The sequence below is a fragment of the Pholcus phalangioides genome, unplaced genomic scaffold (assembly GCF_987345545.1).
Source record: "Pholcus phalangioides strain wild (caught in Gottingen) unplaced genomic scaffold, Ppha-v1.0 ptg000011l_1, whole genome shotgun sequence".
NCBI classification, from domain to species: domain Eukaryota; kingdom Metazoa; phylum Arthropoda; class Arachnida; order Araneae; family Pholcidae; genus Pholcus; species Pholcus phalangioides.
This window is the reverse complement of record NW_028301604.1, coordinates 6,264,874-6,288,324: the sequence shown is the minus strand read 5'-3', so window position 1 is coordinate 6,288,324 and position 23,451 is coordinate 6,264,874. Positions and strand designations below refer to the sequence as shown.

Genomic DNA, 23,451 nt, shown 5'->3' with positions numbered 1-23,451 from the left:
ATCAGTGATTTAAAAAAAAAAACCAAGCCAATTTAAATCGGCGTACCCTGTTTCTATGGGTCAAAAAAACTCGAAATTCTGTTGCAAAACTTTAGATTGGTCCAGAAGATTAATAAAATCAAAGCAAGAATGAGAACTTTTAACAATGCAAAATCAATATTTAGTTTACATAACTGAACTATACTTAAAATATTGTGAGAGGTGTCTTGATATAACTAGAATTGACATACTTTTAAACATTGGTCAATTTTAAAATATTTGTTATATTTGTAGTTAACCATGATTTTAAAATGTCAATGAATATTTAGATATACAGTGAAACTTCTATTTAATGATAAGCCTATTCAAGGGATTGCAGAAAAGTATCATGAAGTTGTTACACATAGAATATATTACCACAATGAAAAAATGCACCAGGAACAGAGTAATGGAGTTATATAAGCGATTATCATAAAGGGTATTATAATACAGGATTTTCACTATATTAACTAATTAGAACTTACCCCTTCCAATAATCCAGTTCGTATTTCTGGACCTTTTGTGTCCAATGCTATAGCAACTGGATAAGACACCATTTTTAATTCCTCACTTATGATTTTCACAGCTTCACGCACATTTTTTATGGTACTAGCATGATACTGTAAAGGTAGGTAAAATTTATTAATGCCAGAACAATTATTTAAATCTAAAAATGACCAAGTTTCATAAGGAAATACAAAATAAAAACTCATTCCATTGAAAAACAATGAAAATGTTAATAGAAAAATGTGTTTATTACTCAAACTTCTCAGAAAAACAGTTACTCATATCCCTTGCTTTTTCCCAAATGACTACAGTATTTTTTAAAGACCATGTCTATTAGTTGCACATCGTGTCTCATGTGGGATATTTTCAGCTTTGAAAGTAAAAGTGTTTTATTCTTTCTTCTATGCGTAATACTGGAACATATTTTTACTAACTCAAGTTAGATGAAGGAAAAGAGAAAGACAACTTTTTCTCCTTAGTTATAAAAATGTAACAGGATTCCACTCAGTAACTTTTTGCAGCTGAAGAACAAGTTTATATACCAGTTAGATGAGTGACAGATCTCAGGGCCTCCTCATACAGGGATAAAGTCTGGTAACTGATAGACTTCAGCGTATTGGCATTTCAATATAGCTTCGTACACAGGATATTTTGTCGCCAATATCCTTAAGCAACAGAGTCACTTGGCATGCTAGCCGAACAACATTTTATGCATAATTGTTTAACATACCTTCATATTTGTCAGAAATTGTACCAGAGGTGTCCGACGCCAAGTTTCATAACACGATAAACAGTTATATATAACAACTTATTTCCTGCAAAAATGCTCTGACGCAACCTTAACCTCAAATCCCTCTCGAATGGAATGAGTAATATAAATATAGGTCACGCACAGCACACACATGCTTGTGGGAGTATATGGGAAACCCTACACCCCTCCAAGATAGTCATATTAAAAGGAAATAAAACTTTGTTATAGAACTGAAACTCCTTCCAAATATTGGATATTTACAACATGAATTTCACTTACCTTAATTAAGGATAATTAGCAGTCATTCAGCTGATTTATTAATTCAAGGTAAGTGTCTTTGCCGATTCCGTATAATGCAAGGAATCGGATGCCTGTTGGCCAAAACGAATAATATACGATGAATGTTATTTTCAATGTATGGATATACCCATAATTTTTATCTCTTTTTTGCAGAAATAATATAGGACGATTATTATGAAATATCAACATTGCTAGAATTGCTAAAAATGTGTTTTCCTATTCCGATTCATAATGTACGAGGAGATTGGGTAAAAACAACTGTTTAGTTAACCATTTCTCCTGGGCTTTGAGATTTTTTAAATAGTGATGCGAGAGGGAAAACGGGCAACTCGACTTGTTCAAGCCAACTTAACTTTCAAGTTGAGCCTAATGGAGTTCGATTTGAATATCCCCACGTGAGGAGGCCCCAGTCCCTGCTTGTGATGTTGATAACAGGGTGTCAAGGTTACATAAAATAAGGATCACACACACACACACACACACACAACATATCTTAGTTTCACACAATCATTAAACTGAAGTTCATGTAGGCCTATAATGTACGACACATTTGATCATATTTGTGATATTTATCACCAATACAAGCTGAAGATAATATTTTATTAATGATTTTATACATACAAATTCACAATACAGTCAGCCCCCTGTATTCACTGTTTTTTCCTTGATTGGAAATTTTTTTGGAAACACTCAGCAATCATCATTCACATGTTTTGTTTACAAAATTTGAGTTGTGCGAGTTTAGGATGGCTCATTTTTCTAATGCTACTGATAATGCTTCAAAAATACAAAAAAAAAAAAAATGAAAAGGTTTACAGAAAAATTGGATATATTGACTATGTTTGGCAAAAGTAAGTCAATTGCTGCTGTGGCCTGCCATTACAGAATCAACAAATCTATGGTGAAATATATTGAGAAAAAAAATCTGAAATTCATTCAGCCGTGGTTGTGGCTACACCTGCAAAAACTTTACATCGCCTACGGGATCCATATGTTTTTTACACTGAAAATACTGTTTTTTGTGGGTACAAGACTATTACAAAAATGTATTACAATTGATTGTAATATTATAAATGGAAAATTCTATAACATTTTACGCTTCTATAAAAGGAAGGGCTGGTGAAAAGTCTCAGAATTTTATGAAAGTAAATATTGGTTTCATAGGTTTAAGAAACGATTCAGATTACGCAATGCAAAAATCACTGACGAACAAGCCTCTGCTGACCAGGAGGCAGCTAGAAAATTTCCAAAGACTTTACAGAAAATTATTGAAAAGAGGGGGGTTATGCACTCTTCAGCAGATGTTTAACGCTGACGAAACGGCACTATTTTGAAAGAAAATGTTGCAAAGAACATTTATCAATCAAGAAAAGTGAGTGCCTAGTTAAAGATAAGTCTATCTTGAAGTCATGGTAAGTATGTTTTGTGCAAAAATGCATATGGGAACATGATAAAGCCCACCATAATTTTCAAATCTGCAAATCCGCGAGCATTGAAGAGAAAGGATGTCAAAACTCCCATTATTTTGGATGAACAATAAAAGGACTTGGACTATGAAAACACTTTTCCTGGATTGGTTTAAACTATCGTTCCGAAAGTCAGGAGGTACCTTGAGAGTGAAGACATGCCATTCAAACTTCTTTTGATACTGGATAATGCTCCTAGACAACAAGATGTCAATGTGTTCGAAGCTGATGGTGTGGAAGTCCTTTATATGCCTCCTAATCAACATCTATCATTCAGCCCTTGATCAGGGGTAAAGCGAACATTAAAGGCTCACTATACACGCCACTCAATGGAGATGATTGTGCATGCAATAGAAGATGCCAATGCATAAAATGTCTTGAAGGCATGGAAGAATTACACTATCTCTAATGCCATTACTGTCATAACTAGAGACGTGGCAACTCTTAAGTAGAAGACAAGTTCACCATGAGTAACATAGCGAAAGGGTTTCACAAATTCAAATCGATAGATTATTTTCATGACATACGTACGTTTTTCACATGTAGGAAAATTAGTAGAAGCCGCCTTGTCAATATATTCCAACATACTTCATATGAAGAAAAAACAGCAAACAGAAATCAATGTTCTTTCAGAAAACAAACAGCTACACACTCTTTTACATTCCCTTCTACCTCTGTGTCACTCCGCTCTTTTCATGATGCTCAATAAATGAGATAAACCCATGGTTTTGGTTATTAGACCCTAGGGACGCAACCCCCGACAAATATGGGGGACTGACTGCATATGAAAAATCAGAGTCACTAAAGACTACATTAGACAAGATTATGCGAAACAATTTGTAAAAACAAGCAAAAAAACCAGCCATATTTCTTTTATTCAAAACAGTGAGATCTATTTTCCCATATGAAAATAGAATCCATACCTTTCGGACCATTATGTTGTGTTCAAGGCTTCTTGGAAACAGACGTTTCATCCACTACTGCAATGGATATTATCAGTGCAGTTGGTGGCAAGCAAGATCAAACCTCTTTGAAAGACTTGCTACTGACCCTTTGGCTGAAGACGCAGCAGATTCAACTTGATTGTGACATCGAGCAAGTGATGTATCGTGACAGCTTTTGATTGGGTGGGGATCACAGTCTTCAAATATGAATAGGGGATCCGAATTTAAAAGAGTTTACTTCCTAATCGTTCTGGTCTTGGTCTTTCAAATTGCCAGATATCATGTTTGCTCAAGTGCAATCCTCCTCCCTTCCGATTGAAATTTTCTTTGTTTTTAACGATCTCTATCTTTGCAGTTTAGCCAAGAGCAGATGTAAAAGAAACGTCTGCTATGAAAAGTCAATGTGGGTTAATCCAGCTCTGCATATTTAAGACCCTAAAGCACACAAGTGATTTTACCAGTCCTCCTTACTTTTAACCTTAACACATCGCTCAAGTCATGTAACAAGTTCTTGTATGCAATTAACTTAGTTTCTCTGTGCTTTTATGTCACCTCAGAACCATAACTAGAAATGGACCATAAGAATTACTTGGGGAATTATCTATTTTGGTGCTGCCCCCAATAATTTAAACGAAAAAAGAGAAAACTCTGCACCTTTCCTGGTCTAACGTCCGGGTACCAGACCCCTCCATCCCTGCTCTTAGTTACAGCTCTGGTAAATCTTTTGATAAAGATTTTCAGCTGTACAATCAAGTGCTCTTAAAATTTTAGGATCTTTTACTGGATGGTCTATGCCAGTGCCGTCTTAAGGCTTGGGCCCGGGAACCTCAAGGGCCTTACAAAAATAAGATCTGGTTGAAATTTTCAAGAATTGGCCTGGTAGAGCCTCAGAAAAATCACTTGGCCCGGGGTCCCATGATGCTCTCAAGATGGCCCTGGTTGATGCTTAAAAATTTAAATTTTAAAAAATACTATTCCATTATTTTTTGGTGCCCCTTTTCTCTTGATGCCCCATTAAGGAAAATAAGTGCTTATTTTGCTTAATGGTTAATCTGGCCCTAGTAATTTTTTTAATTAAAAAAAAAATCCAAGCTGTGAAAGCAGTCTTCTCTTTTCAAAATTAATGCAGTTTAAATGATTTGAATTAAAATGAACTCTTCGAAATTCTCAAAAGTTGGATTTTAATAAAATGCAATAACAGTGAGCAATTTGATGACAATGAAAATTTTAAAATGTGATTTTTTATATTGTCAACAGTATATATTTTTTAAAAAACATTCTGCAGTTTATATGATGGCGCAGATTGTGTGACGTTTATTTTTCTTGAGATATTCATCTTGCATATTATCTGAAATGTGGACTTTTATGTTGAAAATTATATCCAAATAAACAATTACTTCATGAGTTCCATGAGAAAAATTCATCCGTGCGATGTTCATTCCTGCGTTGATCATGTCCACCAACATGCTAACATCTCTTGAGGATGGACCTACGAGAAGTTGAAATATTTTAAAGAATACAATATTATGAATATGAAATCTTCAAGAATTAGAACTAAAACCAGGTTCCACGTAACTCAATGATTCCAGGCAAGCAAGTCTTACCCTATTAACAAATTTTAAAAAGGAGCCGAGCAGGGCAGTCTTACGAGCAGAATTGGTAAAAAAAAAAATGTTTTGAAAAAAACCGGGTTTTTTTTGGTTTAAACCAGGTTTTTTTGGTTTAAACCGGTTTTTTGTTTTAAATAGTATTAACATTAAAAACAATGAAATTTCTGAAAAATCATTCAAACTTCTAATAATTAACTGAAATAAAATGTTTATTAATGTAATTAACACTATTCCCATACTAATTAATAAAAATATTTCTTACATTTTAACAGAAACCAACTTTTGCAATTTAATTATTTTTTGCTTAACTCAATGGATTACTGTGTGTTTGAAAATTCTTTTAATGTTATTATTAATCATATAATATATAAAGGTTTTTCTCCAGATACTTTCAGTATACTAAATTAGGAAGCTATTTTTCAAAAAGTAATAAAAATTAGGTGAATATAATGTCTTTAATGAAGCATAAATAATGTCGATTAATTAGCAATGATTTACGATATACAGGGTGATTATAACTAAGGTTCTGATTTCAAAACACTGTAAAAAAAGAACGATTGTCAGGATGACTTGAAAATTGATATGAATATTCCTGAAAAAATTCAATTTTATTTGATAAAGGGGAAAAAATACTTAATGTAAAATTAATGACATCATCCAACATGTGGGAAATTAGCACGCAGAATGAAAACGATAGCCAGTCATGGCAGAATGATACCTTAATTATAGCATTTCACGATTTCATAATTCATGGAAACATCACAAAAAAAACGAAGTAATTGAACAAATAACTACAACTTACTTAAGAAATGTTAAATATGTTGTTCACCGCGTGTTCTGGCTATAAGGTTGAAAGCACAAAAATTCTTGTTCAACAGCAGAATCGGAGTATGCCATGGTCATAATGTGGATGTGCTTGCAATTCAGCTTTATTAAACCAAACACGCCCCCCCCGTTAATATTCCTGAGGAACTTCTAACATATAGGGAATGTCATTTAAAGATATACCATCAGAATGTACCCCAAGGATATAAAATGTGGTAAAAATAAAACATTTTGGCTAATAATGAACCAATATGATATTTTTTCAAGGAAAAAAAAAAAAAAATATTTAGGCAACTTTGATTTTTTGAAAAAAACCACTTGGTTTAAACCAAACAACCCTGCTTACGAGCATCACGGGTCCCCAGGCCAAGTGATTTTTTCTGAGGCCCTATATGGAAAATTCTTGAAAAATTAAACTATTTCGTTTCACAGAGGCCCCTCTTGAGGTGCTTGGATGGGCCCTAGCGTTAAGATGGCACAGGAGCCAAGGCTCCCCAATAATTCATAAATGCCATGTGTCAACATGTATCCCACCACTGTACGCTAACAAATCCTTTAAATACTGAAATCTAACAACCAGGGTTTAAGCTAGATAAAAATTTCTTTAACAAAAAAACTAAAATGGGAAAAAAACTTCAGCAAAATACAAACATGCCAACATTGGCTTAAAGCTTGTCAATAATGATAAATGTTCAGCTTTGCCATGTGAAGGGAGAGGGTACCCTTCTAGGACATCATAATCATGCAATAAAAAATAAAGACTCAATTTTATTTTTTTTAATTTTAATTTAAAGTTCACTAAAAACATCTCATTAGCACTAGAATCTAGAAGGTTCAGACCACATGCCCCTCCCGTAACAACTTCCCGAGGTCACCAAGTCCCTTAATAATTCATGGACATTCAATGCAATCCCAACCTGCATACGCCCTTGTAGGATTTTTTATTATATATATATATATATATATATATATATATATATATATATATATATATATACTGGACGTCTTGCAACCCTAGACCCTATATATCATCTTGTTTTAAAGTGAGATTCTAGTTGATTCTGCTAACCCTAGACCCTCCCCCCTCCCCATTTTTTTCATATCTGAGCTCTTACAGCACCTACGATGAAACATTTTTCCAACACAAGTTTCGTGAGATTAACCATGGAAATAAAACCGGGTCCAGAACCGCTGCAAAAAAAACCTGTCACTTCATTTTTAACCCCTCAAAAACCAGTTTTTAGCCCACAGCGTGAGGTGGTTTTGATGGAAAACAAGTTTTTACACAGTTGGGCATCGAGTAAAGTGGCAGGTTAAGACGGAGCTTTATAGATTACTTTCCGCACACAGACAAAACAGATCGGTTCCAAGTTTGTCTTCTCTCAAACTCGCTCACGTTTGCATACAAATTCATTGTTATGGTAAAGATTGATGCAATTTAAAAATATTAAAAATAAGTAAAACACTGCAAGAAAATCAAAAGACAAAATTTTTTTAAAATCAGATTTTTGTAGAATTAAGAGAGACTCCTTTAGCTTCGTACCATAGCAGTTGGCAACTGAAAATGTTAAAATGTTAATGACTGATGGATGTCTACCTGTTTCATACCTCCTGTACGTATTTTTTGTGAAAGTGACTACTTCCCCATCGCATTTCAAGATTTTCTTTCGCATTTTTCGCAAAATGTGACCGTAGCTCTTAAACCCTGCTAACCCTAGACCCCACCTCGATGCTTTTTCAACATCGGCGTTCCTGATTTACTACCAAGAATATCTACGTTAAAAAGTCTGAAAGAAGTTACTGTTAAGCTCACCTATAGAACAATCTCATCCAACGTACCCAATGTTTTGTTTTTTTCACCTGTGTAGAATTGATTTTTTTATACCTAGCAAAGGGCAATTTGTCATTAATTAATTGGATACAATTATAAATTTTGGGATTGTGTGGGCAACAACACTTCCATTGTATGCGGATGACAAATTACGGGAATAAAAATTAAAAGACTATTTTAAAATATAATTCAAAAACTTATAAAGCTATAGAATTTTACAAATATAAAGTTTGAAAGAAATTATGGGAGGATCAAAGTTCTCCCACTTTCTCAGAAAAATCCTAGTTATATAACCCAGGTTTATGAGATGCATGGAAGTACAATACAAAACTAATTTTATAAAGGGTATAAAAAAAATACTTTCCTTTTATTAAAAAACCTTAGACATTAAAAATATCATTTACCTATAGTACATATTATGCCAGAAAGTCTGCAAGAAGCTGGTGGGGCATCTATATCAAGAGAACTCAAATGATCTAATAGCGTATATTCTTCTTCCTTGCACAAACCACTTTTTTTCTGTTCCATACTGAATATAGTTGGCACTGAAAAAAAAACCAATGTGAACATTATGGAATAAAATCAAAACCTAGATTAATTTAAAAAAAAAAAAAAAAAAAAAAAAAAATACATACAATGACATTTGGAGAAAAAAAAATACTTTTTTCAATACATAGTACGAGCAGGGTATGAAAAATTATTAAAAAAAAAGATTTTTTTGGATTTTTATTGACTGCTTATTAAAACAAATTTTGTTAATCATTAAGAATGCATATTTTATATCACCCGCTTTTTTCACTCCTAATCACTCAAATTTATAATTAAGCAATAATGAATAAACTACAAGCACCAAAAATATGTCACATGAAAGATTAAGCTCGAATTAACTTCATGGATTAATTTTTTTTAAATATAAAAAAAGTGCTTTTATTCATGAACACCCCCTCCCCATTAAAGTGAATGAGTTGTGGCAACTCGGTATCACATATATAGTTCAGATTTCTAGATTTACTTGATGTACAACCAAAGGGCCATTCAGCATCAACCAAACAAAACCAATTCTATTGACAAGATTGTTTCTTGCACAATTTGTCTATGTATTTTCGACTTACATGTTAGTGCTTAATGGTTTACACATTTTTATTCTTTCACAGATTCAATGAGTTTTGGTAAAAAAACAAGCAAACTCAAAATTTTAATACGAAACATGAAGTCGAGAGCCCAATGACATTTATATGTTGGCACAACATCTATTATTTTGAATCAGCATACAATTACAGCATATAATTCAATTCTTTATACAAAAATTATTCCTGTTTTTTAACCAGGGAAACCCTATTGCCACATTGTAATGCATTAAAAACACTTGGTGCAGTTTAGCTACGTGCTAAGTTAAACTCCCAATATTTTTTCTGCAAATTTTTCCCATGCACAAAATCTAGAAACACAGAACACGTTTCTTTCTGCACTGTATCTAAGGATTAGGTTCAAGTGTCTATTTACCGAAAAGATCTTCTATACTTCTTTTAATCACGAACTTTACCACATATCAGAAACATAATACCATACTAGGTTACTTTTACTTTAATATTATTGAAGCTATGGGAAAATTTTTTTTTAATTTTGTGACTTAAATCAATTTTTTTTTTAAAATCAAGCCGATTTGCATTGGTGTACCCCGAGTACGAGTGTGCTGCATTAATGAAAACATCACATCTAATAGGAATAATGGCACCCTCCTCCAATATAAGTGTGTACCTTTTTATTCTAAAATTTAGATTTTACTATATTTAAATAATGTTTTTATCATTGTAATTTACTACCTTTACAACATCTTTAATTTAAAATTTATCATTAGTTCCTACAGACTAGATTTTTTATTCAGATTAAAAGAAATTACATTGAAAAGGTCAAGAGAAATAACACTGGCTTCATTAAAAAATTATTACTAGTTGTATTATAATTTATTTCTTAACAGCAAAATTAAATTTTGGTAAAACTACAAGGAGGGCAATCTTGAGATTTTAAAAAGATGTTCAATATATAGAATAGGCTATCCATTTCATGCAACTTAAAAAAAAATTAGGGTATTTTCATCCAATTTGAACTGTCATTTCCAAGTGAAATTTAGTAAAAAGTTATGGATAAAAAACTAAAAATGTATCCATCATGTCAAATTTCATATTTTGTGGATCTCAAAGAGCTATTTGATGACCTCATCTATACAGTTTTACTCATAGGCATCCTTTGATATATTTTTTTAAATTAAGCGACAAAAGACATTACCAGGACATGCGCTAGTTGTAGGTAAAAAACATCAAAAATAACGAAACAACATCAAGTTACCTAATTTTCGGCGAGATATCTTAATACAACCGGAAAGAAATTACGAACACAGCTGCTGGATACAATTGACGAAGACGAATGCAGGCGCCCTTCAGCTGTCCTATAGACACTACGTTGCCAAAGGTCAAAATATTAATTTACTTGTAACCAAACACTTTCTCCGCTGATCACGTTTGCAACTAGTCAAACGTGACGCATGTAACGTCACATGGCAACTTCCCACTCTGAAGCTTCAGTTGTTTACAAATTAGCATCCGAGAGTTCACTCAGGTAATTATACGACTTTCCCGTTTTATTTATGGTTACACAATGAGCTATAAATAGATTATAATGAGGCTCTCCGAATATATAAACGTCATAATCGTTACAATCATTGAGGGACAAACGCGCTAATGATCGTCGTCCTCCGACAACTCAATGTCACTGGAGATTTCGTGACGTTTTGTCACGCTGATAATTTCTAAAATAATATGTTCGATTTCTCCTATTCCAAGTATGAAATTTGCGTGATTACATAATGAGATGAAATGAAAACCTAGAGCCAATGGCTCCTACATTCTTGATCAGGGCCCCACAGGCTGAAATCTTTGGCGGGCCCTCATATAATAATTTATATAATAAATTTATATAATAAATTTATATGAGATGCAAGGGCGTAGCGAGGGGGGGGGGGACTTGGGGGTCTGGTCCCCCCCCCCCGAAATGTGAGAAAATGACCGAAAAAAGGGAAAAAGATGGCCAAATCCATTGTTCTGTCACTTTGCTCCCCCCCCCCCGAACTAAATTTCTGGCTACGCCCCTGATGAGATGTATATATTAAATTGTCTTCTTTGATAGATCTATATCAGGTCTATATCGAGAATCTGATGTAGATCTTTGTCAGGTTCACGATATATATCTATGTTTTTCAAACTATATTAAAATAATTTATTGTTCCCCGTTGTTGTTCTTCAAAGTAGAGATTATTCACATGGAATCAAATACATATTCGACTGAAAAATTAAAGACTTGATCCATTAATATCATAAATAATTTGCACCATATAGGACAAGATCGTTCTATATCATAGTTATGAGAAATCTGATATTTCTCTGACATTTCGATATATAACAATATGGTCCAGATATTGTACTATATCGTTGTGCTACTGGGGTTTGGTGAGGGTCATCTGCGATAAGCCAGAGGTCATGGCTACTTTCGAAATTTGATCTACGTGAACATTTAGGTGCCACAATCCCCCCCCCCCTAATAATTTCTGAAAGAAAAATGCAATGCACCTTTGTCTTCCTGCGTAAGCGCTTGAATCCCGTATATATGGGACGACCAGCAATTTTCACCCCTCCAATGTTTTCTTCATTCATGTCGGCGCCTCTGTACGTAAATAGTATTATGTTTAAATACAATTTTTGATATATATTAGGACAGGGCTAATTATCATATACAGGAAATCCCATAAATTTGTAAATAGTTTAAAAAGTCATAAAAATTGAAAGAATTGATATATTTGAATGCGGTTTGCATAAAGTTATTCTCACGAAGGGGGATTTTTTTTGGTACAGAAAAAAAATTAATTAGTTCAAATTTTTGTTGGCACAGGGCTCTGCTGCAATTCAGGAGTGATTTAACCCGAGCCTTTCTTCAATTTAGTCTCTGTCCGAAACGTTCGTAATGCTTCAGCCGGGTATTCGTGGCAGATTTTATTTGTTTTAATTTGAGTCGTTTTGGAAATCTTCGATATTTACAAATGCGTCTCTGATATGTACATTTTGAGAAAGTGAAGAATACATTTGATGATGATGATGATCACATCACCGTTTCCTCTTTTCCTTTTTTTTTTCACCTGCACGAATTTGTTTTCTCTCTGCGAGACGTGACGATTTTGTGATGCCATCACATACGCAAATCGAGGCCGTAGCGAATGGGTGGAGAAGGATACTGGGGGGGGGGGTCTTTCTTTCATTCAAGTCCACCACAGCTCTGGTCTATCGCCATGGGCAATTCACACCGAAGGAGTTGTGCTGAAAGTATGTATGTGTGTGCGTGAATTTCAGTGCTACCATCACCATCATTTTTCAAATTATGAGTGAAGTGTAATGATTAAATATTTGTACCGTTGCAGGCCTGTTGCTCTCTCTGGCGAGAAGTTTCAACTGGCAGATCGGCTCGCATTCGTGCCTCGAATTTGGGAACCTCAGAAAACCAACTTCAGCCGATCACCACCTGTGCTGCAGTGGCGTAGCCGCGGAAGCAGGAGGAGTGATTGCTTCCCCCACTGAAAGGTTTACCTACATTAGCGCCTATTCTCCGAAATGACATTTGATCCACAAAAAACAAATTTAAAAAGTTAAATTAATTTTTTCTGCCTCCATTGACTAAAAGGATGAATACCTAAGTGAGAAAAAAATACTCTATTTACATGCTTCCTCTTGCAGTTTCACTATGACCGGGTTTGTGCTATTCATTTGAGAGAAGACAGAGAAAAGGGTAGGGATTTCTTTTTTTTTTTCATCATTTTTCAAATTTGCTATTAAGCTCTTCATCTGAAAGCATGGTCAGGGCAGCCCCGCTCCCTTCCAAAGGACAAACTTTTTTGTCAGCTGTTGATGTTCAGGGCAGAAGTAGAAACACCTTTCTTTGGGGCCTTAGTCAGGGCCGTCTTAAGAACATCATAGATACCCTGGCCAAGTAATGTTTGTGAGCCCTACCCAGGGCCGTCTTAACAGCATCATGGGTCCTCGGCCAAGTGATTTTTCTGAGGCCCTCTTCTCTTGAGGCCCCCGGGCCGTGCCCGGGTGGCTCCATGCGTTAAGACGGCACTGGCCCTACCTGGCAAATTCTCAAAAAATTGAACTACCTCCCATTTTTATATAAGCCCCCTCTTTCCTTGAGGCCCCCGGGATGTGCTCGGGTGGGCCCATACGTTAAGACGGCACTGGCTTTAGTTCTGACGATCAAACGCTCATTCTGTTGTGAGGTAGTTTTATTTACTATTTACATTACATCATTTGTGAATGGCAAAGTGGCACTTACATCACAAAGACGGGAAAAAAGGCACACACAAAATGTAATCAAATAAGCATACAAAGGAATAAAATAAACAAGTAAAATAAAAGAAATAAAAATAAAATACATGGTGGCCCAAATAAAATACACGCAACTATTAAAAGAGTGTATGTAAAATTACGTAAAAAATACAATGAAAAGTTAAAATCACAACGACGTAACAGTAGCTGGCTCAGAAATGTTAAAAACAGTTAAAATTCTTCGGCAAAAAAATAAAGAAAAAAAATTGAAAAGCATAGCATCGAAGATGTGGAGACAGATCATGGTTTTTTTAAGGCGGCCTTAAACTGATAAACAGTAGAGTTTTGTTTAAGGTGCCTACTCTCAAAAAAAATTAGGTACGATATCGAATCCTATTGTGGAAAGACCATCGAGCCCAAGAAGTAATAGCTAGGTTTTGAGCTCCTGAAAATACCAACCCATCTATAGGTGCCTCGGCTAGAATTACTAGCTTGCGTTAGGTCAGTGTCTAGAAAATAAGATGAAAAACATCTCTGAGATTCTGAGCCCTAAAACAACCGAACACAATGGAGTTATAGAATCTGGATGAGTTGTTTCTTGAAGATGAGGAAAAAAGCTAATCTATGATAGGTCCTCAGAATGAAGAGAAGAATTGACAGCAATCTATATTGTGTGATAATTAGAACAGCATAGGTGCATTTACGGTGGCCAGCAGTGCTGCTGGCCACCGTAAATGCAACACCCTGAAGGAAGCATGCAAATAATATGAAATTTACAACATGCATTAGCGGAGGTGAGATATGCAAATGATTAGAATTTCAGCGCAGACGCACATCACGCGCGCCTGTGGCGCCACTTCAAAGCGCTATTTAAGGCTCGGAGATTTCGACGATTTAAAGTACGGCAATTGTGTTTTTCTTGTGGTTTTTTCAAAAAAAACGATCAATTATGCCTCGTAGAAAACAGCGATCATCTTTTGATCAAGTATCCGAGTTCGACAGAGGAAGGATAGTGGCCTACCGAGATTGTGGATTATCTTTCAGGGAAATCGGTAGTCGTGTTGGACGAAACCAAACAACTGTAATGCGGATATGTGATCATTGGATGCAGGAGGGTACGACGGACCGACGTGTTCGATCGCATCCACCTCAGTGCACCACTTCACGTGATGACAGGCGTATTGTGCGTATGGCAGTGACGGATCGCTCAGCCACATCACGAACCATAGCACAGCACATTCAGTCTGTACCGCATCATCCAGTGTCTGCGCGTACCATTCGACGCCGTTTACAGCAAAGCGGTCTGTCCGCAAGACGTCCATTGCTTCGTCTACCCTTGACGCAGAACCACAGACGTCTCCGCCGCCAATGGTGCGATGAAAGAAGGATGTAGACGGCACAATGGAATGAAATTGTCTTTACTGACGAGTCACGCTTCTGTCTGCAACACCACGATGGTCGGATTCGAGTCTGGAGACACCGTGGAGAGAGGATGCTGAACAGCTGCGTTATGCACCGCCACACTGGTCCTGCACCGGGTATTATGGTATGGGGCGGTATTGGATATCACTCTAGCACTCCTCTAGTACGCATTGCCGGTACTTTAAAAAGCCAGCGCTGCATCTCCGAGGTGTTGGAGCCAGTTGTCCTTCCTTACCTTCAGGGCTTGCCCACAGCCATATTTCAACAGGATAATGCGCGACCACACGTGGCACGCATTGTCCAAAGGTTCTTCGTCAATCGCCAGATTGAATTGCTTCCCTGGCCAGCTCGCTCTCCGGATCTTTCGCCGATAGAAAACATGTGGTCCATGGTTGCTCAACGATTGACCCAGATTACATCCCCAGCTGCCACACCAGATCAACTTTGGCAACGCGTGGAAGCTGCTTGGTCTGCTGTACCCCAAGAACACATCCAAAGTCTCTTTGAATCAATGCTGGGGCGTGTGGCAGCGGTGATCTCCAACAATGGCGGCTGCTCTGGCTACTGATTTTGGCAGGAACCACACTTCACAGAAGTCTATAAATTTAATCATTTGATGCTTGGTCAACATGTTATCTACAAAATAAATATCGTTGCGATATCTCTTGTCTTTCTTGGTGTTGCAATTTGGGTGGCCAGCAGTGTATTTCACTCCCCGTTGGAGGACACTCTCGTTAGCGGACAGTAAAATCAAGCAAACTCTATATTTTTTCCAAACTCTAATTTGTGAATTTGTATTCTTAAATCGAGAAGTTATAATATTGATCGGTGATTATGTATAATGCCAAGCTAATATTGGTAAATATGATAATCCGTCTATTAATTACTTTATCAACTGAACATAACTATGGCCCACAGGGTTGTCAAATTTGCTCCCCGGGTAAATACCCATTTTCCTCCACCGGGTTGGGTTTTTTAAGGTAAAAATCCTAGCTTTTTTTTGGGGGAAAATTGTTTGTTTTCGAAGAAAATGTGTTGCTTTCAGGTTAAAATTTTATTTTAAGGTTAGTTTATGTATTCCAAAAATTGCTGCACAGTGCAGTGTTTAGAATATGTATATTTTGAAGTTTTTTTAAAAGATTTTTTTTGGGAGCAAAAATGTGATAAATAGTTTCTTGGAATCACAAACACACTTTTTTATAATTCTTCCGACTACCTTTTTTTTTATGTAAGCATTAAGGTACGAGCCTCAAAGCAGAATGTGTCGAACAATTTGGAAGAATTTAAAAAAAAAGTGCAAAAAACACTTACATGTATGGGGATTTTTACCGCAGAACATTTCTAGTCAGCCGAGGGCTCGTCGCAGAACAGTGCTAAACATTCTGCTTTGGGGGATACGAGATTCACATATTAAAATGTTACAAGAAACGGCAAACTGTAAGAAAATGTAGAAAATGTAACTTAGATATGTAATATGTGTATTATACTTTGATATGTAATATGTGTATTATACTTTGATATGTAATATGTGTATTATACTTTGATATGTAATATGTGTATTATACTTTGATATGTAATATGTGTATTATACTTTGATATGTAATATGTGTATTATACTTTGATATGTAATATGTGTATTATACTTTGATATGTAATATGTGTATTATACTTTGATATGTAATATGTGTATTATACTTTGATATGTAATATGTGTATTATACTTTGATATGTAATATGTGTATTATACTTTGATATGTAATATGTGTATTATACTTTGATATGTAATATGTGTATTATACTTTGATATGTAATATGTGTATTATACTTTGATATGTAATATGTGATAAACATGTTCTAAGAAATTATTGCTTATTTATAATACACAATAATTTTTCACACACACAGACCCTTGTATAAATAAATTGAAGCCTCTGTGAAGAAGTAAACCAATGTATGTAAACTGAATTTTCATTCAAAAAATATTTACATGTTTGCATTACATTTTTATAAATTTTATACAGGTATATCAGATTTTTATAACTGAAATATCAAGAGACAAAAATAACATCTCATAACAAAAAGAAAATAACTTTGTAGGATTCTTGAATTGAACATTGGTAACGAACACCTTGAAGTGAAACAGAACAAAAAAGTATAGTTTTTCTCCAAAAATAAGACCTAACCAGAAAATAAGCCTTAGCTTGGTTTTTTAAGACGCTCATAATATAAGCCCAACCCCGTCAGATGAAGTCATTCTGTTGCTATACATGACAGGCAGGTTGTCTTGTATAAAGTGATATTAATATACATGAATGTGTTATTGACATTTGTATTTAATGATAATTCACGTTATTCTGTAGTTTTAAGTTCCCAAAAATGGCTAATTTGGACAAATGGAAAACACCACCAGAGTTATGACTACCCAGAATGACTACTATCTCTTCCTTTTAATCAGATAATTTTTTAATTATTACTGCTCTTTTAAAAATATTTCAGAATTTAATTTAATGAAGCCGAGATATTTTTCAACAGTGAGTAATTCAAGAAAAAAGAGAAGCATGTGACTTTAGCTCCTATAAGTTTGGGTTTGATTTAAAAGAAAAAAAAAAAACTTTATGGTTCTGGTTACATAGCTACAAGATTTTATTTTTGCCGGATCAGGACACTTTTGCATTTTTTGCATTGTGTTTGAAAAATTTGGAGAAAAAAAAAAAATTCAGGCACCATCCTGATTTCTCAGAATTTTCGTTATCCAAATTCATTTGTTTTACCACAAATAACTTTCTTGCTGTAGTTCTGCATACAACTCAAGGTTCAGATACAATTATGCAGAAGTGGGCGTGTTTATATGTGAACAATTATTCCCTTATTGTATGGTAAATTTTATTAATCAAATACATAGTTTAACGTGCACCAAAAATGTATATTCAGACATAATATAAGATATACACTTAAATAATGTACATACATGTTTAAATTAGATATGTTGAGGTTGTGGGGAAATAGGAAATTTAATTTTCCCCATTTTGACCAAAAAACCCGTCCGGGCCGGGTTTTTTATAACTCTGATGGTGCAGGATGCTGATTCCGAACGGTAATGTTAATATTTTGTTTGCACATGCTGATACGTGTGAAGAACGTCAACATAACTGATAATGTTGCTATGAACGTTTTCTGTTCTTCTTCACACTTATCTTAATTTAATTTTTATTGCAAAATATGTTTAGTGCAAAAAGTCTCATAAAGTATGGTCAGCACTAATGCTTGTCAAAAATCATTTTATTAGCGCCATCTTCATAAGCTTTCACCTATAAGGATCGATTGTCTATGTTTCAGAGAAAGGGGAAAAAACATTACAGCGACCATATCACTACCCATCAGACAACGCGATTTTGCCGTACGTTCCCCCGAGCAATATCTACTAAATAACTTCTAATGTAGTAGGTATAAACGAGTTATCCATTTTAATTGTTGAGTATATCTATTTTTAAAATAATGTGGGGATGAACGTGGTCCATTATTCCTTTTTAAAGTTGAACATTTCATTCAAAGAAACAAAGTTCGATATTTTTCACTTCGCTACTCTGAAAAAAATACCGGTCATACTACATAGAATCGGTTATTGAGGTGTCCAATTGCCTCTCGAATCCCCAGTATATGTTTCATTTCTTATAATCCGTTGTGCTGAACTGGTCAGAGTTCCTAAGAAAAAAAAATGTTGGAAACGAATTAAAATTTTCACCCAGTGTTTATATGCCAAATACATATATATTACATAATCAAGGCTATGGCTGCAACCTTTGCTGAAACAAAATTGGTAAGTGAATCGTCTCGTGTTTGCCCATTATGCTTGAAGAGAAATTTAGATATCAAATTATATCCCTGCCACCATTCGTTTTGTAAATCTTGTGTGGAAGATATACCGCAAAATTGTAGAGAAGCAATATCTTCAGTTTTTAAATGCCCCACTTGTTATGGATCAACATACGGAGCTGACGAATTTGGATTTGACGCACTTTCTCCTTCTAAACTTCTCAGTACGGTGTTAGAAGTTGTCAAAGATGATGCTGAAACTACTCCGTTATTATCGCAAGATATAGTTATGTGTACATCATGTGATGAAAGAAACCACGGTGTTGCTAGTTGTCACGATTGTAATGAGGTGCTATGTGACAATTGCGTTAGAGCACATCAGAGAGTTAGATTGACGAAAGATCATAATATTGATGGATTTGTATTGCCACCATTGAACCTAATGCCTTCATCTGCTTTGTCAAACACTGGCAGATTGCCTAGTTGCTGTGATTTGCATCCTAGTAAAGTATTAAGAGTATTTTGCGATACCTGTAATGTTCCTCTTTGCAATGACTGTGTTATTGGTGCTAAACATAAAAGTCATACTATAGGTTATCTTCAAGATGCAGTTGGAAACTGCAAGCAAATCACTTTGAAATTCCTTGAAGAAGTGAAAAATGGTATGCATGCTATTGAGGAAAGTATACAAATGAATCAGAATGCTGTTAATTTGGTAGAAAATAAAGTTAAAAGCATTGCCGAAGAAATTACGTCAACAATACGTAGTCATGTTACTGTTCTTGAAGAACGTGAACGAGATTTGTTGCAACAGCTAGAGAAAATCAGACAAGTCAAGGGGCGGACATTGATACTTCAGATTCAAGACTTGAAAACACTTTTACAGCAAATGTCAAAGATGGTAGATTATATACAGCAGGTTCTTGAAAATGGAACTGATAAAGATATCTTGAAAGCTAAAGAAAAATGTATTCAGGAATTTAATGAATTAAGGCAGCGTCGAAAAGATCTGGTTCCTCATGAAGATGATAACATAATTTTCACTCAACCTGATGCAGCGTTATTAACTGCTATAAGTACTCTAGGCTTCCTAAGTACATCGGGATATGGTCCCAATTCAGTTGCAGCTGGGGATGGCTTGCAACATGCATTATGTGGCCATCAATCTACTTTTTTGGTTCAAGTTAAAGATCATTTAGGGGAAATACAAGTGCTTGGAGGGGATTCAGTATATGCAGGTATCCAAACTCCAGATGGTTATAGCTGCAAAGCGCATGTTATTGATCGTCAAAATGGCACATATGCGGTTTGCTACATTCCTGAAATTGAAGGAGTACATTCAATATCTGTAATGGTTAAAGGTTTGCACATACAAAAGAGTCCTTTCACTGTTAATGTTCGTACTGGTCGTAATTATAATTCAGTTGGACAAGTGCTTTTTTCATTTGGAGGTGAAGGAGATAGTGATGGCAACCTTTGTCGACCATGGGGTGTATGTAATGATAAAAATGGTAATATCATTGTTGCAGATCGTAGTAATAATCGTATCCAGGTGTTCAAGTCTGATGGCACGTTTAAGTTCAAGTTTGGGTCACCTGGATGTCGTCCAGGTCAATTTAATCGACCTGCTGGGATAACGACTGATCACCTTAATCGCATTATTGTTGCAGATAAAGACAATCACCGAATTCAAATATTTGATGCAGCTGGAAATTTTATTTTAAAATTTGGTGAAAGGGGTTGTAAAAATGGCCAGTTCAATTATCCATGGGATGTTGCTGTAAATTCTGAAGGACACATTTTGGTATCAGATACTCGTAATCATCGATTGCAGTTATTTTCAAGTGATGGTACATTTGTGAACAAATATGGATTTGATGGTGGAATGTGGAAGCAGTTTGACTCTCCAAGAGGAGTTGCTTTTACGTCAAATGGACATGTCATTGTTACAGACTTTAATAATCATCGCATTGTTGTCGTTCATCCCAACTTTCAATCGGCTCGCTTTATGGGTTGTGAAGGCTCGAATAATGGACAGTTCCTTAGACCACAAGGAGTAGCTGTTGATCCGCAAGGTCATATTATTGTTGCAGATTCTCGTAATCATCGCATCCAGATATTCCAGCCTAATGGACAGTTCCTATGCAAATTTGGTTTGCTTGGAAGTGGCCCTGGTCAGATGGACCGTCCATCTGGTGTTTGCATTTCTCCAGAGGGCTACATTATTGTGGTAGATTTTGGTAATAATAGAGTGCAAGTGTTTTAATCTGAATTTCTTTTTGTGAAATTACAAGTTTTTTTTCTGTTAGTCATGTTTTTTTTTCCTCAGGGATTTTGTTTACATTTTAATGTGTTATTCCATGCATCTTCTGTTGACAAGGGCTCAAGCAGCCATTCCTGCTCTTGATTTTATTGTCCTTTTTACAGACAATATGCCTTCATCAAATGCTTGTGATAATGATAATGGCATTACATAGTTTGCCTGATTTTACTTTTGTAATCCTTGCATTATTGCAGGGAAAGTCATATCTGGTGGTTTTTCCTAATGTTTTATGTTTTGATCATTTGTGCGTATTTATGTATTCATAGTTTTTATTTTGTATTCAATATTTTTCCCTTGTACTCGTTCATAAATTCAATGGTTCATGTTCCTAATAATGGAATCAAAAATTTGTTCGTGATAAAGTGCAGATAACATTATTTTTACATCATTATTTTGTTTAAATAGTGTATGTGCTGTTGAATGATTTTAATTATATGGGTTTTCTGAATGATATGTAAGTAGCGTATATATGTTTTAGGCTTGAAATGCATCAAAGATGTTATTTCTTTCATTCGTATAAGTCAAAACGTATTGTATTGTACCACTGTATTGATATATTGCAGAAACAAAATTGTTGACTCATCATATCCATTGATGTCTTTTGAACTATGCACATAGAATCTGTATAATTGTACCTGTAACCATCGTGACCAAATTTGAATTTTCAAGTTTGCTTTTAAAGTATTTGTCAGTGCTACAAAATTTAGTAGTTTGGTGAAATATATTTTTTTTTGTTTTGCTATTTTTATATATATATATGAATTTAGTGTGTTGAAAATGATTTTATTTTCACATTTTATTTAATTTTGGTGTTTTTCTTTAAAATTACTATTGCATTTAAAAATAAGAATCAAACACTTCTGCACCAGTGAAATAGTGTATATGAATATATATATATGATATGCAATAACTGTGCTGTTCGCACATTTTATATTTTGAAATTATACGTATAGAAGAGCTTGTTTCTCACTTGAACCTGTAGTTTCTGTGATGAATAATTTTCAGATAGTATTAAAATTGGCATCAGTAAGTTGAGGCATCTAAATAATACATAAGATATATATAGGCCTATCATTTTTTAGTTTGTAAAATTTTTTGTTGATGGATTAGATTTCAAACATAAGTCTTGTTTATTGCTAAACACTCGGAAATTAGACATGCTACCCAGGGCTGGACTTATGCAGATGTGAATGGGGGTGCAGTTGCACAAAAAAAAGATAAATTCCCGGTATACTTTCAAATCTTGATGTGATAAACTATAAAGCTTAGTTACAGCAGGGCTGACGAATCAAAAAAAAAAAAAAAAAAAATTATGCACCAGCCAAATTTCGAGGACTTATGACCTTTCTTCTAATGTTGAAAGACACCACAATAAAACAAATTTTTTTGTCCTTTGATTCCAATCTAGCAATTACATACATAAAATATTATATATATATATATATATAGGCACCAATCACATAATTTTCTAGTGACTTGGCGCCTGGGATTTTTCAAGCCCTGGCTTACGGCATAAAATTTTTATCTCAAAATTTTTAAATTTGAGAAAAAATGTATCTGAGAGGAATTGGAAAAGGACATTTGAAGATATACAAAATTCTTCAAGGTCCAAGAGGTCTTTTGCTGCCATAAAAAATCTGACGAAGAACAATGAATAATTATAACTGAGTGGTCATTTGGTGATTTTTTTTTTTTTGCTTTTTAAAGTAAATAGTCTGACTTTTGTAAGTGGATACAGTTAAATGGGTGATTTCATCTAAACCTGCACTGTTTTCGTGCATTAAAATAAAAACTTGATTAGTAAATAAATGTTTATTCTTAGTCTGAAATCTTAGAACATAATGTTAATAATAGTCCTTTGGTAAATATTGATCTTTGAATTTATTTGTTCATCTCTAGAAAATATACTTGAGGTAGAAATTTACATAAAAAAGGTTATATTTGTAGACTTCTGTATTATATATTTGATTACATATTGTGTAGAATTGACTAAGTCAATGGTGAAATTTTTTTTCTTAAAATGAAAATTTATTTTGCATGACTGTTCTCAGTCCCATCTGTATCCACTTAAAGGTTTGACTATTATAAATTATAAGAGTAGAGAGTGTGTTAAAAGTGTGTGAAAGCTACTTTCTCAATGAGGAGGGGTGTTGTGGAACATATTCCATTTTTTAGCATTCATAGATATAATGATCAATCTAGGACAACTTTTAAAAGCTAGACAGGACAGTATCTGGTCTGAACAAAAAAAAAAATATCTAAGAAATATTGT

At 34.6% G+C, this 23,451-nt stretch overlaps 2 protein-coding genes across 2 annotated transcripts in view; one reads left to right on the top strand and one right to left on the bottom strand.

The window, feature by feature from the left end:
• LOC149079985 (pyruvate kinase-like) overlaps positions 1-11,023 on the bottom strand; it is a 29,037-nt gene extending 18,014 nt beyond the window's left edge. The window contains exons 1-4 of the mRNA XM_089238907.1: positions 10,599-11,023; positions 8,657-8,797; positions 5,384-5,475; positions 504-638 (exon numbers count right to left, since the gene is read on the bottom strand). Of these exons, the coding sequence (XP_089095033.1) occupies positions 504-638; positions 5,384-5,475; positions 8,657-8,780 (351 nt within the window). The 5' untranslated portion in view covers positions 8,781-8,797; positions 10,599-11,023. The remainder of the gene's footprint in view (positions 1-503; positions 639-5,383; positions 5,476-8,656; positions 8,798-10,598) is intronic.
• Positions 11,024-18,345: 7,322 nt separating this feature from the next.
• Positions 18,346-22,961, top strand: LOC149079984 (E3 ubiquitin-protein ligase TRIM71-like). Its single transcript, XM_089238905.1, has one exon. It carries the CDS (start codon positions 18,831-18,833, stop codon positions 21,120-21,122), a length of 2,292 nt encoding a protein of 763 aa, XP_089095031.1. The 5' UTR covers positions 18,346-18,830; the 3' UTR covers positions 21,123-22,961.
• The last annotated feature ends 490 nt before the right edge of the window (positions 22,962-23,451 follow it).